This window comes from Neltuma alba, unplaced genomic scaffold, assembly GCF_004799145.2.
Source record: "Neltuma alba isolate B1F8T4 unplaced genomic scaffold, ASM479914v2 tig00012117_pilon, whole genome shotgun sequence".
In the NCBI taxonomy this organism is placed as follows: Eukaryota; Viridiplantae; Streptophyta; class Magnoliopsida; order Fabales; family Fabaceae; genus Neltuma; species Neltuma alba.
Genome location: NW_021636669.1, coordinates 257 through 17,888, shown reverse-complemented (window position 1 = coordinate 17,888; position 17,632 = coordinate 257). Strand labels below are relative to the sequence as shown.

At 33.9% G+C, this 17,632-nt stretch overlaps 3 protein-coding genes and 1 long non-coding RNA gene across 4 annotated transcripts; 2 read left to right on the top strand and 2 right to left on the bottom strand.

The window, feature by feature from the left end:
• Positions 1-135: 135 nt before the first annotated feature.
• Positions 136-2,428, bottom strand: LOC114723016 (ras-related protein RABA2a). Its single transcript, XM_028909161.1, has 3 exons — positions 2,329-2,428; positions 2,059-2,234; positions 136-793 (listed from the first exon to the last, which is right to left on the bottom strand). Exons 2-3 carry the CDS (start codon positions 2,221-2,223, stop codon positions 314-316), a joined length of 645 nt encoding a protein of 214 aa, XP_028764994.1. The 5' UTR covers positions 2,224-2,234; positions 2,329-2,428; the 3' UTR covers positions 136-313.
• A 3,391-nt stretch (positions 2,429-5,819) lies between these two features.
• LOC114723015 (elongation factor 1-gamma) lies at positions 5,820-9,200 on the top strand. Its single transcript, XM_028909160.1, has 8 exons — positions 5,820-5,930; positions 6,164-6,214; positions 6,879-7,031; positions 7,121-7,181; positions 7,269-7,321; positions 7,482-7,583; positions 7,997-8,510; positions 8,652-9,200. The coding sequence occupies exons 2-8, from the start codon at positions 6,206-6,208 to the stop codon at positions 9,029-9,031; spliced, it is 1,272 nt and encodes a 423-aa protein (XP_028764993.1). The 5' UTR covers positions 5,820-5,930; positions 6,164-6,205; the 3' UTR covers positions 9,032-9,200.
• Positions 9,201-10,653: 1,453 nt separating this feature from the next.
• LOC114723013 (uncharacterized) lies at positions 10,654-12,744 on the top strand. Its single transcript, XR_003738198.1, has 3 exons — positions 10,654-10,799; positions 11,679-11,931; positions 12,450-12,744. It is a non-coding gene; the product is annotated as an uncharacterized LOC114723013 (long non-coding RNA).
• A 2,907-nt stretch (positions 12,745-15,651) lies between these two features.
• LOC114723008 (KH domain-containing protein At1g09660/At1g09670) lies at positions 15,652-17,416 on the bottom strand. Its single transcript, XM_028909154.1, has 4 exons — positions 17,088-17,416; positions 16,885-17,001; positions 16,495-16,638; positions 15,652-16,408 (listed from the first exon to the last, which is right to left on the bottom strand). Exons 1-4 carry the CDS (start codon positions 17,199-17,201, stop codon positions 16,250-16,252), a joined length of 534 nt encoding a protein of 177 aa, XP_028764987.1. The 5' UTR covers positions 17,202-17,416; the 3' UTR covers positions 15,652-16,249.
• Between the last annotated feature and the right edge of the window lie 216 nt (positions 17,417-17,632).

The window sequence follows — 17,632 nt, the reverse complement described above, 5'->3', positions numbered from 1 at the left end:
TCACCTCAAATTAATTAATTAATTCCCATCATCAAAGGAGTATTAAGCTTTTGTCCTTTTTCTTTTATGTTGTCCAAGTAAACTCCAGGTTCTAATAGCTGCACCTAAATTCCGCGTCCTTGAGACAGAGACAAATCGCAATGCGCAAAACAACCGTAAGAAATCATTATAAAACTTTGTAACAACAAAATATTGTTCCAAAAGAATGATAAACAAAACAAGCAAATTTAACAACCCACATGTGATATAATGATAGTATGATACTGGAAAACCGAGAAAGGTGTAGGGAAAACTAATGCAAGTTACAATTACTTCAAGAAGATGTACAGCAAGGCTTCTTTGCTGGCTCAGCTCCCCCAACTGTTATAGTCTTCCCTTCTTTAACAGAAGAAGGCGCAGGCTCACCGGAAGACAGTGACTTCTTGCTGATGATGCGGTATATCTCTGCAAGAATCGTCTGAAAAGCCTTCTCAACATTGGTAGCTTCAAGAGCAGACGTCTCGATGAACGAAAGGCCTTCTTTCTCGGCGTAACTCTGGGCATCTTCCGTGGCGACAGCTCGAAGATGCTTCAGATCTGTCTTGTTCCCAATCAACATGATCACAATGTTAGCATCAGCATGGTCCCTAAGCTCCTTTAGCCAACGGCTAACGTTCTCGAATGTTGTAGGTTTTGTTACGTCATAGACCAGAAGAGCTCCAAGAGCACCACGATAGTAGGCACTGGTTATTGCTCTGTATCGTTCCTGTCCCGCAGTATCCCATATTTGAGCTTTGATGGTTCTCCCCTCAACCTGGACATCCATGTCAGCACTTTTCAGTGCACGGGAATATTTTACGAATTACGAAGATATCACAAACTGATTCTACAAAACTTTCACTATAAATCACTCAAGACAATTTTTTAGCCAGCAATCAGACTAAAAGGGCATTAAAAAATAGAAAACCAAAAATGCAGACTTTTACAATCAAGAGACACAAAACTTGGTCACTGCCCCAGTTCCTCTCTGGATGCCTCTATTGGCATCAAGGCATCATCTCTAACAGATTACTCAGCTATCTTGTTTCAATGAATAATGGGTGTATTAAATATTAATGCATTCTCATTCATTATTCCACAATAATAAACCTACCAAGACAAGTTGAATGGATATCATCAAACAAAAATGTAAATACATTTCTCACAATCATAATCATAGTTTCAGAAAATTGGGGAATAAAATATAAACACAACTGACTGCAGGCCATTGATGTGCTATAGCTTGATAGGAATTACTCTTTCACTGACCAAGTATGATCCGTTAAAACCATACCAAGACACTATGGAAATTAAGTAAGGATTAAATTTAGACCGGAGATTTTTCTTTCTTTCTTTTTTTTGGTTCTGGGCGGGGGGGGGGGGTGTGGATATTGAAAAGCATCAGGAAAATGAAAACTCAGGCATCAAACCTCAATGCCACTAACCGACAGGCTGTTGGAATAAACTAAGATTTCAAAGAATAAGAAATGATTATCACGCGGTGGTCCCAATCTCACTGCAACTTCTATAGAAGCAAAATGAACTTATCGATTATCAGTGACAAACAATTAGCACTTCATGGTTCAAGTATTAGATGATGCAATAAGAGTGAAAATTAGAAAAGGACCGATCAAGATATCAGTGAAAAATATGATATTCAAAAGCATCACTCCGGGTAGCAAAGCAAAATTTGAAGAGCATTCACTTTAAATTCAGAACATAACCCAGTTCCCAGGACCCAAATCAAATGTTACACTCGTATTGACAATCCAGGAAGCGAACAGTTAAAATAAGAAAACAGATCTGGGACAAACCCAGTTTATTTAAAAAAAAAAAAAATCAGACTTAGATCCGATACGATTCCGAATAGAGCCAAAACTTGATAGGCATGAGATCAAACACACACAGAGAGTCTGTTTAAACCATTCATTTCCATACTGAATTCTTAAGCACAGATCAGATGGAAAATAGAGTCGCCGTTAGCACTGCCATAACTATCACACTGAATGAGATAGAGAAGGAGAGAACAGAGAGAAAGACCTCTAGGGTACGAGTGGCGAATTCAACACCAATGGTGGACTTGGACTCCAAGCAAAATTCATTGCGGGTGAATCGCGAAAGGAGATTGGACTTCCCAACACCCGAATCACCGATTAAGACCACCTTGAACAAATAATCGTATTCTTCGTCGGGTCTCCTCGCCATTTTCTGTCTCCCTATAAGGAAAAAATCGCCTTTTTATAGCAAATTCAGAAAATTAAGCGAACAAAAATGGAAGTGAAAAAAAATAAAAACTTAAAGCGCTCGTACCCTGGGAAATCGGACGCGAGAGGAAGAAGAAAGAAGATGCGAGTCAGAGAAAAATCAATGAAATTGAAAACGGAACCTCTGGATTTATGCAATGTTGGCCTGAGTAGTGTGAGTGGAAGTGAGAGTATTACAGCAGCATCATGACTAAAATGCCCTTCTAGTTTTCTCGGATCTGAGCATCGCAAATCGCAATTACCCTTTATAGAAAAATTTTAACCAATTCTGTTTTCCACGTCGAAATCTCCGACGAAAGCAAGAATCAAGCAAAGACAAATTTTGTCAGACATGAATATCTTAATAAACCAGGTCAGAATTAAAGACTCGAGTAGGTGAAAAAACGTCTTGTAGTTGTTAGCTTGGAAATACGAACATTAATTAAATATAGATAATAAATATGTAACAAAAATTATTTTTCAAAAAAAAAATTTATTTATTGGGTAAAAATGCAATTTTACTTTGATCTTATTTTTTAATGGTATAATTTTACCCCTAATTTTTTTATTAACTTATAAAAACAATTGCTTGCCCTTATCCCAAAATTTGTATCTTGAAGGGTTAATTTAATTTTTAATTTTTTAAATTTATTCTTATTTTGATTTTAGTATTTTAAATTTCAAACAATAAGTTTTGATTTTTATTAAATTATATGGACTAATGATTTAAATGAAAAGAAACTTGAGAGACCAAAACCTAGAGTTTAAAATTTGAGGAACTAAAAATTATACTACCTCCGGTCCTTAATATAAACCCTTGTTTAACATTTATTTTGGTCCTAAATATAAGATCCAATCCTTTATCTCTCATATTTATACATTTTTTTCAAAATAATCCTTTTAACAATGATAGTTATAATCAATGCACTTAATTAGCAAAGATATTTTAGGAAAGACAACATATATTTATTATAAATAACTAACTTAACTTCTTTTCTTAATTTCGTCAAATTACTCAACCAACTCTTATAATTAGGACCGGAGGTAATATTAACCTAACTTGAATTAGGATTGGGGGAAGTCTTTTAAATATGATTTACTTTCTCTTAGTGTTTTTCTTTGGAAAATGACAAAAAAAGAATCTAGAAATTTTAAAATTCCAATTCAAGTACCTAGCACTTCAAAATATTAGGGGAGGAAGTTATGCTTGATTTGGTATCTTGCAGATATAGTTAAATAATTAAAATGTCCTTTTTCAAAAAAATTTAGTGAACTGGCAATGACAAGTGTTCAACAATAAATGATAAGAAATTTACTTACAATGACAAGTTATTTACTAACAAATTGTGAATTCACAATAACAAATATTGAATAAAAAATGACAAGAAATTTATTAATAATGACAATTTTGAAACAAGAGTATTTTAGTTATTTAACTATATTTCCAAAATATCAGATCAGGCCTCACTTTCTCCTCTGAGTTTTGAAGTGTTAATTACCTGAATTAGAATTTCATAATTTCGAGGTTTTTGTTTTCATTTTTCTTTCTTCAAGAATCAAGCTCATGATTGCTTTTGTATTGGGAAAAAAGGGATAGTTAGGTTGACCCCTCGAAGGGAGTATGAGTGATTGTGTCCCTAGGAAGATCAGGCAACCATCTGACGCCCCAAGCCAGCGAAGACACATACCCTTGCTATTTTAAGTTGGCATGTTTGGTTTCATCTTATAAATCATCCAACCCAACCAAACACCTCTTAATTTCACCTTCTTTTTTTTGCCAGTCTTGATTTCACCATATGTAATTATACATTTGAAGAGATATTAAAACCCAGCCAAAAGTATGCGGGAAAAAAAAGGTGTAGTATATGATTAAAAAATGATTAATACAATTTTTGGTCCCTTAAATTTATCCTCATTTTAGTTTTAATATTTCAAGTTTTAAATAATAGGTTTTTGTTTATCAAGCTTCTTACCATTGCAAACATAATCCTATAGTTTAATAAAAATATAGACCATTTTGTTCTTGAAGGACCAAAACGTATAGTTTGAAATTTAAAGAATCAAAACCAAAATGAAGATAAATTTATAGTACCATAAATTATATTAAACCTTGAAAAAATAATAGTGTAATTATAATATGTAACTCCTATGTAAACTCGCTTTTTTTAATGGCTTTCCCCCATTTAATGGAGAAACCACAACAATTGTAAATTATTGGATCCACCTTGATTATTCAAATTCAATAATTTTTAAAAAATGCAAATTATTTTGTCTCATTAAAAGCTGTCTAAATAATTCAAAGTTTCAATGAAGACAGCAGAGAAAAGCTAACCACTGGCATGGATTAAACCTTTGTAAATGTGGTTTTTATCTCAACTATATTTATGTTTGTACATGTTCTTATAAAAAGCTAGTTTGATTATCCATCTAACTTTAAGGGGGTGTTTGGATAGAAACCAAACTATGGTTTCAGAAGTGCTTTTACGGATTACGAAGTAAATATGTGGAGGAGGTTACCTTATTTTGCGGAAAAGTGATTCTGAAACCGTAGTTTTGGTTTTACCAAACACCCCCTAAATCTTTTGGCTTTAATGCCTATCCAATCAGAATTTTTGGACTCAAATTGCCTCTTGATGTGATTTTGGGGTTACAAAAGCCAATCAAGCTCTCGTGACAAGAAATCGAATTGTTTTTTCCACTCTAACCAAACCTTCCATTTGGTATCATAAAATCACTTGATCCATTCAATTCAAATAAGACTGGAATTATTTCGAAAGTACAATTATTTGGATGTGATGTGTTTTTTTTTTTGTGTGGCAAATTTGCGTAATATTTGACATTTTCATTAGGAAAAAACTTACATTAAATTTTTTTTATATTCATTATGTCAGGTTCTTTAATTATGTATGATTATATGTTTTTTTATTGATGTGAATTTATAATTAAATATTATTAAATACTAACATTTTAAAAATAAGGTACACAGTTATGTGTAATTAAATAACTTGACGTAATTAATATAAGGAATTTAAGTATTATACTTTTTATTATTAATTTAAAATGAGTAAAATGCACTGATCTCACCTCCAATTTAACTTAATTATGAAAAATCTCTTTTCTATTTTTAAAATCCACACAAATCTCATAAGATCAATATTTTTTTTAACCTTCACCTTAAAATCACAATTACGGAAAACAAACTTTCTTTCATTCCTTTGACCCAACCATCGTTACGTCATGAGTCTGGAACAAAACAATCCGTATTTAACGTAAATTTAGCTTGTTAAAATTTTAACATTTTCAATCATATTTTTAGAATTTTAAATTATATACATTTATTTATTTAATATTTTTTTAAACTTCAAATATAGAAATTGGCTGAAATAATATTTCAGACATATTGTGACAAATAGTAAAATAAAACTATATTCAATTTCTTTGTTCTAATTTCAACATCCATTTTTTCGCTTTCGTTTTTAAAAGTAAAAAATCATTTCTCCCCCACTCGCCCACTAAGCAACGGAATAAAACCACGTGAGGCCACCGTTCTACCTTCTCCCACTCCCTTTACGATCAAAAACCCTAGCTTGCCGTATTATACTTGCGTTGTCTTGCTCTTGCTTCCTTCACACAGTTGCTGCGCTTGTGCTTCAGGAGAACGTTCGCATTGTAAGATCTCTCTAGTTTCCTAATCTTACTATCTGTTCATTTCTGATGACTGGCTTGCTGTGTATACTGTGTTCGTTTTCATTGAAAAAGAATAAGGTCTATATACGAGTTGAATTTTGTTCTTTTCGCTTATTTTCTGAATGAGACTGAAAAAAAAAGTCATTTTTCTGTTGCCAAGTTGCTTTTGTAGATTGATCGGTTTTTTTTTTTTTCCTTGTGGCTTTGGTGATCAGATCTTGAATTAGAGGAGGAGCGGTACGTTTTCCCGTGAAGCCATGGCGCTGGTAAATTTCATTCAATTCTAATAATTTCTCTGGGACACAAACAATGAGATGATCATGGGGAAATTACATCAATTGAACTCTGTCGGGAATATGGAGGGTTTCTTGCATGCTTGTATAAGTGCATCAGCATGCTTGTATATTCGTGCTCTGGGATATACTTTACTATGTTGTTTAAAGCCGGGTGAACCGTGATGCATTGTAATTTCAATCTGTTATGGAATTAACGCTGATTTGGTTCTCTATCTCTCGGGAACGTTTGGAAAAAGAATGGAAAGTAAACAATACACCTTCACGTGTTGGTGTCACGCAATGTAAAGGATGCGTTTTCCTTCCAATACTTAGTTTCATCAAAGAAGAGTAGCATTCATATGTGGATAAGCTATCAAATGACCCTTTTTGGCTCCACCTACATGAATATATTTACAATAAAAGAAAGGGGATAGAGGTAAATAAGGTGTTTTTGCATTTCTTACTCTTCATTTCCATCCAACAATCGAGGAATTACTCATCTTCACATGCTTAATAATTTTGCCACCAATTTCTTGTAGGAGTTGCATAGTATCACTTTTCTTCGTTGCAAACTAATATTGGCTTGTTTTGGAACTTTGATGGCTAAACTTTTTAATGAATCTCTGCTGTTGTTTATTTTGTTGTTTATGCCCAGATCCTGTACCCTGGGAGGAACACAAACAAAAATGGTTATAAGGCACTTATTGCAGCAGAGTATGTGGGTGTGCAACTTAAAGTGTCCGAAGATTTTGAGATGGGTGTCTCTAATAAAACTCCTGAGTTTCTGAAGATGAACCCTATTGGCAAGGCATGCTACTTGTATTTCTCTCTGCAATAAAGAAATTTTTTACTTTAGCTTGAACTTATTTGAGAATTTGAGATGCATTATCTTTACAGGTTCCTGTTTTGGAAACCCCAGATGGTCCGATATTTGAGAGCAATGCAATTGCACGCTATGGTATGATTTCATTCACTGTACATTCTTTCAACTTTTTAATAGTGTTAGTTTATGTCTATATATATATATATGTTTTTTTTGCTGCAGTTGCTCGCTTGAAGGCTGACAGTCCTCTATTCGGATGCGCTCCCATTGATTATGTAAGCTTCTCTAATTCTTTTCCATCATTCACTTGTTGGGGTCTCTGTTGTATCCCACCCTCTTATGAAGTGTGCAGAAGACCTCTAGTTCTAGAATGATGTTGCATGCATCACTAAGTGCATTTTTGCTTATATCTGATCATTTATCTTAATGAATCAGGGTCACATCGAACAATGGATTGATTTTTCTTCATTGGAGATTGATGCTAATCTTCGAATTTGGTTCATACCAAGAATGGGATATACTCCATACCTTGCCCCGGTAGGTTGTGTTACTGTTAATAGTTTCGCTCTGTTTATTTGCCTCAGAATATGTTATGAAGTCTGTATTCTTAGGAATTGGTTTTAATTCCATTATATAATCCACGTGTCATTATACTTTTCAACAGTTCCTGTTATCCTGTGGAAAATCCTTGTAAAATTTATTCACCAACGAACTTCAGCTCAGCACTGAATACACAAGTGTAGTTAAGTGTACTGTTGAAATTATAGGGATAGTTAGCTGTGCTGTAGAAATGTTACAGCTAAATGATGAATTCTCATGTTCATTCTTCTTGTTGACATGAAAATGGTGGTTTGTGTTTTCAAGTCCCCCCCCCTTTTTGGGTTATCTCCTTTAATTTTGTGCTGCCCAGGTATTTTATTTGCCTAATCTCTTAACGTTTCTGGATGAAGGTTGAGGAGGCTGCAATTTCTGCATTGAAAAGAGCATTGGGTGCTTTGAACACTCACCTTGCCTCAAATACTTACCTGGTTGGCCATTCTGTGACCCTGGCTGACATCATCATGACATGCAATTTGTTTTTTGGTTTCAATTGTCTCATGACCAAGAGCTTCACCTCAGAGTTTCCTCATGTTGAGAGATACTTCTGGACCTTGGTCAACCAGCCAAAATTCAAAAAATTTTTAGGCGAGGTCAAGCAGACTGAAGCTGTTCCTCCTATTCAATCTGCAAAGAAGCCTTCTCAGACCAAAGAATCGGCTAAACAGAAGGGAAAGGATGAACCAAAGAAAGAGACTAAGAAAGAGGCTCCAAAAGCAGAAAAACCTGCAGATGCAGAAGAGGAGGCGCCAAAGCCCAAACCCAAGAATCCCCTTGACCTCCTTCCTCCAAGTAAGATGATATTGGATGAGTGGAAAAGACTCTACTCAAACACTAAAACCAACTTCCGTGAGGTTGCAATCAAAGGTATGAACTCTATTTAACAAATTTAATGCTATTAAACATACAAGTTTAGCTATGTTTCAAAATTTCTAATATAAGCTGCCTAGTTCTAGAGACACTAAGGTGCAATATTATTTGTAAGATCTAATGTTATCCTTGTTGCAGGATTTTGGGACATGTATGATCCTGAGGGATACTCTCTTTGGTTCTGTGATTACAAATACAACGATGAGAATACTGTTTCCTTTGTGACCATGAACAAGGTTGGTGGATTTCTTCAGAGGATGGATCTGGCCCGCAAGTATGCATTTGGGAAAATGCTTGTGATCGGTTCAGAACCACCATTCAAGGTGAAGGGATTATGGCTATTCCGTGGGCAAGAAATCCCCCAATTTGTGATTGATGAGTGCTATGACATGGAGCTCTACGAATGGACTAAGGTTGACATCTCAGATGAAGCTCAAAAGGAGCGTGTCAATCAGATGATTGAAGATTATGAGCCTTTTGAGGGACAGCCTCTTCTGGATGCCAAATGCTTCAAGTGAACCACCAATCCCTTGTTGAAAGGGTATGTTTTTGTCATGTTTCCTTGACTTCGGTAGAATTAATTATTTCCTTTTCCAATTAAAAGCGAAGCCTTGGCTGTACTTAGCTTGAGAAACAGTGTTATTCAACTGCTTGATATTGCAATTACTACAATTTTGACTGCAGGGATACAATGAGGTTAACAAGAACTTATAAATTCTAAATATAAATATGAATCCACTGTAGTTAGTAAAGATAATTTCCCCCTTTTATAAAAGGAAAGTAAAAGAAAAGCCTTTGCTGTACAAAACCTATTGTCACTATCCTGAAAATTTCGGGAAGTGGCTCATGCTGGCAGAATCTTCTGCATGGCGGCTTTGCACATTGCATCTCTCACCCTATTTGTTTCCAAAATAAATAAATCGACGATGTCTTTTAGTGTTCACCGTGGCGTGTTTTACGGACTCGTAATTCGTCTAAATAATATCGAAAGGTTCATTTTTATTGAGAAAAATAAAAGGATACGAAAAAAAAAGGTTTTTTTTTTCAATGAAAAAAAACTAGATTTAGGAGAGGTTTATAATTTATTATGACATGGATTGGACGTTTGTAGCCAGTTTGAAAATTATTTACATGGTTATTCAAACATACGGCTTTTAAAGCAATTACATATCAATCAATAAACACAAACGAGCAAATAATTGCATTATTTATAGTTATAATTTATAGTGATTTATTTTAGGGATTTTGCGTAACGCATGATATTATAATCCTTTTTTGGCGGTTTGAAAATAGAGTTTGAGACGTTTTGTTAACAGGATATTTAAGACAAGCTATTTATTTTGTTTCGTTAACAAGATATTTAAATCAGCTTGTCTTGTAATTTTTTTTTCAAAAAAATGAATACAATGAAACTTGTGGTATAAAAAGAATAATAAATTTTAGTCCTTCCACCTTACTTATGGATTTGGTTTCTGAAATTTAATTTAATTTTATTAATAAAAGTTTAAAATTTCATAATCGGATACAATTAGTTTTTGTAGTGTTATTTTTTCTTCAACCTGGAAGAATTATATATGATTATAAGTTTTTAACATAATAAAAGTTAAACAAGCTAAAGAAATCAAAAGTTTGATGATCAGAAAGAGTTGATCAAACTAGATTTGGCGGGTTTATTTAATCATTTGCATCGATTTCTTTTTAAAAAATATTTATTTATGTTAAGATTTCTTACAATTTTTAATAATTGTATTTAATGATATTGATATTGGGATATTGTTTTTTTACCTAAATACTTGTGATCTAATGACTTTCCGCTGAGAGATTTAATAAGAAATAAAAAAGAAAAAGCTAAAATGTAAAATACATAATTATATTTCGTATTAATTTTATCTAATAATTTTAAAATAATTTTTTATGTAAATTCTTTATTTTCTACCCTATTTCAGTTTATGTAATTAATTTTCATAGAATGATATAAAATAAAATATAATTCTCGTAAAAGTTTTTCTGCGTTTCTTTCCAGACTAGTAAACAAGAGAATGGGGTCTTCCGGTCAAAAACAAAAACAAAAAACAAGAGAATGGGGTCCACCGAACCAAACATCAAAACGAGTAAACAAATTGTCAAAATAAATTTTTATCGAATTTGAGAGCTTTGAGAAATCCATTGACGCGTTGCTCAAAGTCCGCGATCTCTCCAGACGCGCAGAAATGAGTGCAATTTCCCGAAGCAGATCGCTCAATTTCTTCATATTTTTCCTTTTGTGCTCCTTACAATTCATCCTAGGTTTGCCCCACCCATCTCTGCTCCTTTTTTTATCGCAATTCCTTGAGCTTTTCGCTTGATTTGGCTCGATATTCATTTGATTTGTAGCTTTATTTGGGTTGGCATGTTGCTTCTCTGTTTTATGTCCGTGTTTATTGATCAAAATTCATATTCACTGTAGTTCTTAGGGCTAGTTAATTTCCTTTTAATAGATGCATAAGCTGTGCCAATATTTTCAGTTGCTTTTTGAGAAATTTTCTGGCCGTTTTCTTATGTCTAAGAAAGACTGGAAATGTATAAATGAAATTATGATGCCGATGACTGTCGACAGTGATTTCGCGCTTTTGGATGATGGCATCTATAACCCACCTCTGGTTGTGCAAAATAGGCTACTTGATTGACCGTGTACAAAATTTTGATGGATGAATTTGGTTTGTCTTGTGTTTATCTGTTATTTGGACGAATTGTTTTTCTTAGTATTCGATGTAATCTAAGTACATGCTTCTTAAAAGGCAAAATTTTGAAGCTTTAAATCATTCTATGACTGCTGAAGCTCGAACTCCTACTTGATATGCTTGATATGTGTATTCTTTTAGGCTTTAGCAATAAGCACCCCGGCATAATTTTAGGACATTGACTCTTTCCCGATTATAACTTCAGTGGTGGACCTTATTTGCGGACGTGATTATTATTTCTTGATCATGTTCCACTACTTGGGTTGAAAACTTGTACTACTTTCAGATTGCACTGATTATGTTAAATTTCAGTTTGTATTTTCCTTCACGTTAGTTGGTATGAGAACTATGGTTATGCTCTTCAGTCAAATCCTTTGCGCTTTGTCTTTCTCTCAGACTTGTGCAGATCCGCACCATCTGATTTCTAGGGTATTTTTTTCTTCAGGCGTTTCTGATGATTCATCTGGTGCCCATGATAAGCCTAAAAGAAAGGGTTCTACGGTTGCCATTATAGTGATCGCACTTGTGGTAGTTTTGCTGTTCTTTTTTTGCCTGTTTAAGTTGTGGCAGAAGAAGAAAAGAGAAGAGCAATATGCTCGCCTTTTGAAATTGTTTGAAGAGGATGATGAGTTAGAGCTTGAGCTTGGCATCAGGGAGTGACCTCTGAAGTTCAAAATCTTGCGATGATTGTATTTGAGGTTGGTCTTCATTCATAGTTTAACTTTTTGTTTTCCCTGCTGACTGGAACATGAAGACCATGCGTACTTTCTTTAGTTTCATGGCTTGGCTAGCCATTGGTGAACCGATAGAAAAATCTTCCAATCATTAAAAATAAAAAATAAAAAAATGCAAACCTGGAATTCTTCCTTTGGTATTTGATGAACTAACTAACCTCTAAAATTACATCGTTGGACCGTAAGAAAAAATTCTGAACCTACATCAAGCTTTTTGCTATCCATAACCAATCTATGCAGCCGACAAACCTTTTCACTAATGAACATCAATTGCCTCTACTGTACAAAGTTACCTTTTCATGATATTAATGTTCTCCTTTTACTTCATGTTGACACTGAATTCTCTAATCAGGATAAAGTCCGCAAAGATGCAATATCTGCTAACACTTGAATCATGATTTTTTTTTTATTTTTGGGTTCTTTTGGATGATGTTTCCATTTGATAATTATGCCATATCAATTTCCATTTTCTTTACGTGCAGGTGTAGGTGGTTGTGCTCATTTGAAAATTTTGCTTCTTGCGTAGTCAAGATGGATAGTGTGTTCCATGATGAGGTTAGGATTTGAAAAGTTTGTAATGATATTCAATGATTTTTTCATAGATAGATATATGTTATTTAATTTCTTATACGGTTTGGTAAGGAAGCCCAACATTGTAAGACGTAATTGGAAATGGTTACTCGGAGTTTGTGATACATCTCAGGTATGTTCAGGTGTTAAATTGAAATTCAGTCTTGACATGTTGAAAAGCAATACTACCTCCGATCCTTAATATAATACCTTGTTTGACTTTTATTTTGATTCTAAATATAAGACTCCAATCCACTTTGTCTCTCATATTTATATATATTTTTCAAAGTAGCCTTTCGAATAATAAGAGTTCTAGTCAATACACTTGATTAGTAAGGATATTTTAGAAAAGACAACACCTATATATGACAAATAACTAACTCAACTTACTTTTTTAATCTTCTTAAATTAGTCAACTGATTTTTATAATTAGGACTGAAAGTAGTACATGATTTCCATGAATGTCGTCTTGTCATTTGTTATATTTTAGGGGCAACCGTAGCCCTTTTAGCCTTTATCATTCTGGGTGAAGTGAATGAAGAGGATCTTCATAAAGTGGGCGCAGCATCTGTGTTTCCAATCACTGAATAGCACTTAAAAAGTTCCAACTTAAGGGTATGTTTGCCTGGAAATAATGGATGGGAATGGAGATGTTTCATTGAAAATCCTGCTTGTTTTGGACTTGTTAAACAGAGGCACCAAGAATTTTTAAAACTAGCCTACCACCGTCCTTGTTTCTTTATATTTTAAGCTAATCTAATTTGGAAGCTATGCCCAAAGAAAAAACGATTTTACAATAAGGAAACTTGACACTTAATCATCCATTCCTGTTCCTTTAATTATTTCATCGCGACTCTCACAGCTACCTGTATGTGAAGGTTATGGAGACAGTATTGTATTTCCATTTGACAAAAAAGAAGAAGACAGAATTCATGTTTACTCCGCACGCTACTGTGCAAATGACCACGTAGTAATGATGAAGGGCTGCTTTGGTTCACAAAAAATGAAAGGGGATTGAATGGAATGTAACAAAGTGATAATAATCATCTCATCATGAATCAGTTTGGCATGATATTTAAAATTTTAAAAAAATAACTTCATAGAAAAATTTGAAAAAATAAGGAAAAATTTCAACCAAAAAAAAAACTGAAATTATGATATTCTGATTTAAGCATTTAACACTTCAAAATAACTGAGAAAGAAGTAAATCTAAATTAAAATTTTAAAATTTGAGAGAAGTGACAAAAATATTATTTGTGAATGACAATTTATTTGGAAATAACAAGTTTTAATTGTAAAATAATAAGTTTTGATTTGAAATTAATAGCATATTTTTTTTGTACATAACGTGAAATAACATATGAATTAATTAAAAATGATAATAATTTATCTAAAAATAACATGTCTAGATTGTGAAATTACAAGTCTCGATTTGGGATTAACATTGCATTTTTTTTCTATGCAAACATGTGAAATAACATGTGAGTCAATTAAAAATGAAAATTCATTTAGGAATAACAAGTTCTGATTATGAAACATGTTTTGATTTGGGATTAATAACACATTTTTTCAATAGGATTAAAAAAGAGGCCTTTTTGTTATTTCTCTTGAATTTCAAAATTCTAATTTAGGTTTACTTCTTTTTTTGTCATTTTGAAATGTTAGGTGTTAAATTGAAAAACACTAATTTTAGGTTCTTTTTATGGAATTTTCCCTTGAAATAATTATGAATAAAAGTGAAATTACTCTTTTACCCCTATCTGGAAAATGCGTTCTCTCTCCTTTGTCATCGCCGCCGCCTATCACCACCATTGCCGTTCACCACACTGCTGGTCACGACACAGTTTGTGAAACTAAAAATAAATTACGTTCACCACGTGCGAATAGGTAGGATAGCTTTCTAACATTGCGAATATTGATTGGTATTTTGATAGGTTCACAATTCTTTTTTATTATTATTATTATTATCATTTCAGGACAAAACGCTGTGCAAGCTCTTGCGAGACTTCCAGCTTCATTAATGAGACGTAAACTTCTTAATGAGATCATAATGGAATAAATATTTTTACAGTGTAATATAAGATACTTAAATATGCAAAGCAATTTATCTAATTTTCTTTGTAAAATCTTACACAAACATCTTCCTCTTTTGTATTTTTCTTTGTTTCTTTCCTTTTCAATGCATGGACATGTGAGATTGCAAATTTAATCATAGAAGTGACGCGGATGGAAATGACCCTTTTCTTTTCCTTCTCTTTTTTTTTTGGCCAATGACCCTTTTCTAATCTTATCTTTTCCTTTTGCCAACGACCCTTTTCATGTTCTTCTTGGCCAACTGAAAATGATACTCCGTATGATAACGCGAAAGGGTATGCAATGCAGGAGCGATCTGCCTTCAAATGCACGCAGGGACGCAGAAATAAATATATTCTGTGTTTTCAAAAATATTCATGTACAATACGATTAAATGTCATATATGACACAATTCACATAAATTTTTTCTTCCGGGGGTTATTCAACTCCTTTGTAATTTTGGCTGAAGGCAACCAAAAAAAAAAAAAACTCATTTTGCAATTTGAATTGATTAATTAATTACCAGTGTTTGTTCCCTCCTAATTGAAATAGTTATAAGAAACGTTAAAACAGAGATGAAACTAGTTGTGGACAGCTTTCTACAGACTCATTACACAGGATTTATTGACGATTTATTATATATGCTAATCATCACATTTAGAATAAACTTTACTTACCACCGTAAAATTTACATGCTCATGTTCACTGCCAGACCAATACTAAATTAAAATAAACATGGTACACGTCTAAAAACCTTTTTCCAGCCAACTACACAATCATCTATTCATTACAAGTATTAGAACAGAACCGCATCAATTTACAGTAGCATGCCAAAAAGGCTTAAAAGTAAGCGTCTTTCAACCACACAAATTCAGAAAGTGTAAATCTTCCTGACTTAGCATGTCCCTACAACCCCAGTTTGATCTGATACTTCAGTCAAATCTTCTTTGTAGTGACAAGTATGATAACCTGCAAACTTGGAACAAAACCAGCACACCAAAAAATAAATGCGATATTTACAGTTCATACCACCACAAGCTATGGCATGGCAAACATCTGAGCATTGATGGCTTATTGTCTTTATAGTTCCACTTGAAATCCCAAGATACAGAACTCACCAAATCCACTTGCTAACTTGAAATAACAACAATGTTGTCAAAATGTTCACGCAACATTACAATCAAAAGCATTCTACTCAATTTATTTTAGGGTCAATACCACGCATATCTATACATATGCATGTAATCTAATGTTCTGACAAGTGTAAAGAATCTTCTATTACATTAGGAGTAATGCTACTCTGTAGCACCTGAATTCTAGTTACTGCTATAACAAGTGAACTGACAGTCAATGTTCCAGGGGTCACCAACACACCAAAGAATAGACATCATTCAAAGCCTACTAGACAGAATGAATGAAGTAAATAACCCATCCCGATCAGACATGTCGAACAAATCAGTGCCAAAACCGTGGCATCCCAACTAGCTGCTTGTGAAGATTCTGCCCCCCGGTGACTCAGGTCAGCTATATCAGTGAAAAGGCCATGATGCCTTTTAAACAGACCAGAGGTAGATAACTTAGCTTGAGAATAATTATATATCTATTAATATAGATATGAACCACTGTCAACGTATCAGGGTCATCTTCCTGTCTTGGCTCGTTTCATTCCTGTACTGTTAAAGGGTGACATGCTTGGACTCATACTTGGGCTCATGCTTGGGCTTTCTTCCCTCAAAGTACCATTCAGCATAGCTAACTCCCTTAATTGCTGCTTCTTATAGTGATCAAGAGATTCATCCTGGCATGTTAACAAAAACTAATGACTTGAACAGAAAAAGATGCCCAATTGATGTGAAACTAAAATGAAAAATGATATATCAATACCACAGGCTTCAAAAGATTTTCAAGTATTGCCACGGCATGTTCCAATCGTGAATTGATAATGTCTTCTGGAAACTCTGCCTCCACCAACACATGCAATGGCTCTTTAAGGTGCTCATATCCAGGTTTATCCTTAAGCTTCTCTTCCTACAATGAAAACTCAAGCTCCATAAGAGAGTCTAGGAAATTAAAAAAAAAAAAAAAATCATATTTGTTCAGGCTTTTTTTTTTTGGGGGGGGGGGGGGATTTGTTTTTCATGTCCGTGACATAAACCAGTTCATTTCAACCAGCACCACAATTAGGAAGTGTTAAAATCAAAAAGTCATAATTGAAAAAGATATATCAAGTCAGAACACAATTCTTCAGGGAGTCTATACTGCATAATTATTCACCTTGATAGAGTCCTTCACGGAGCCACAACCTCTGATGTAAACCCTACATTCAGTCATGGCTTCAACCCTTTTCAATGAGTTCCCACGAGGTCCCAGAATTCGGCCAACAAAATTATACTGCCAAGGTTTGAGTCAAAACCACAGTACATTGAAATAGAAAACTTGACATCAACTGTAGTCCAAGAGCAAGAAGTTTTACTTACATTTGGATATTTGTCAACAGGTACATCAAGTCGGATGACTCTTTTCACTACAGGGGTAGTTGGAATCCCTTGAGAAGGAGGCCAACCCACTGGGGGTGCTTGAAAAGATGCCATTCTTTGGAAATGTCCATTGTCCTACATGATGACATTTGGCATTAATGAGAATGCCCTTTATACAGCCACAAATAGTGTGCACATCTGAAACTCTTATTACACCAAGTTTCCTCAATTTAACTAAAATTTTCATTACGTCCATGACTAAGTTATAAGCATTGTTGCAAAACTAGGGAGAGCAACAGCATAGAGGAAATATGGCATGTACAAAATTCACCTTCAGCCCCTACCTCAGCTAACATCTATGCCATGACCACAGAAGTTATTGACCCTTTATTAGGGGTGTACACATTGCACTAAAAGCAAAAGACTATGAAATTCCTAAAAATCATGCCATTTGCTCTTGAGCTTACAAATACAAATCCTACAGTTTCTTAAGTCAATATCCTTTTGAAGAAAACATACAACATTGAGTCAAAAACATAAACTAA

Excerpts from the sequence above, each read along its gene's own strand:
- LOC114723016 (XM_028909161.1), bottom strand. The coding sequence starts at position 2,223 with ATGGCGAGGAGACCCGACGAAGAATACGATTATTTGTTCAAGGTGGTC. Across the intron at positions 794-2,058 it reads TCGCCACTCGTACCCTAGAG|GTTGAGGGGAGAACCATCAA; the intron begins GTCTTTCTCTCT and ends ATGGATGTCCAG.
- LOC114723015 (XM_028909160.1), top strand. Across the intron at positions 7,032-7,120 it reads AGATGAACCCTATTGGCAAG|GTTCCTGTTTTGGAAACCCC; the intron begins GCATGCTACTTG and ends TTATCTTTACAG. Across the intron at positions 7,584-7,996 it reads ATACTCCATACCTTGCCCCG|GTTGAGGAGGCTGCAATTTC; the intron begins GTAGGTTGTGTT and ends TTCTGGATGAAG.
- LOC114723008 (XM_028909154.1), bottom strand. The coding sequence starts at position 17,201 with ATGGCATCTTTTCAAGCACCCCCAGTGGGTTGGCCTCCTTCTCAAGGG. Across the intron at positions 17,002-17,087 it reads CTGTTGACAAATATCCAAAT|TATAATTTTGTTGGCCGAAT; the intron begins GTAAGTAAAACT and ends AAACCTTGGCAG. Across the intron at positions 16,409-16,494 it reads AAAATCTTTTGAAGCCTGTG|GATGAATCTCTTGATCACTA; the intron begins GTATTGATATAT and ends TTAACATGCCAG.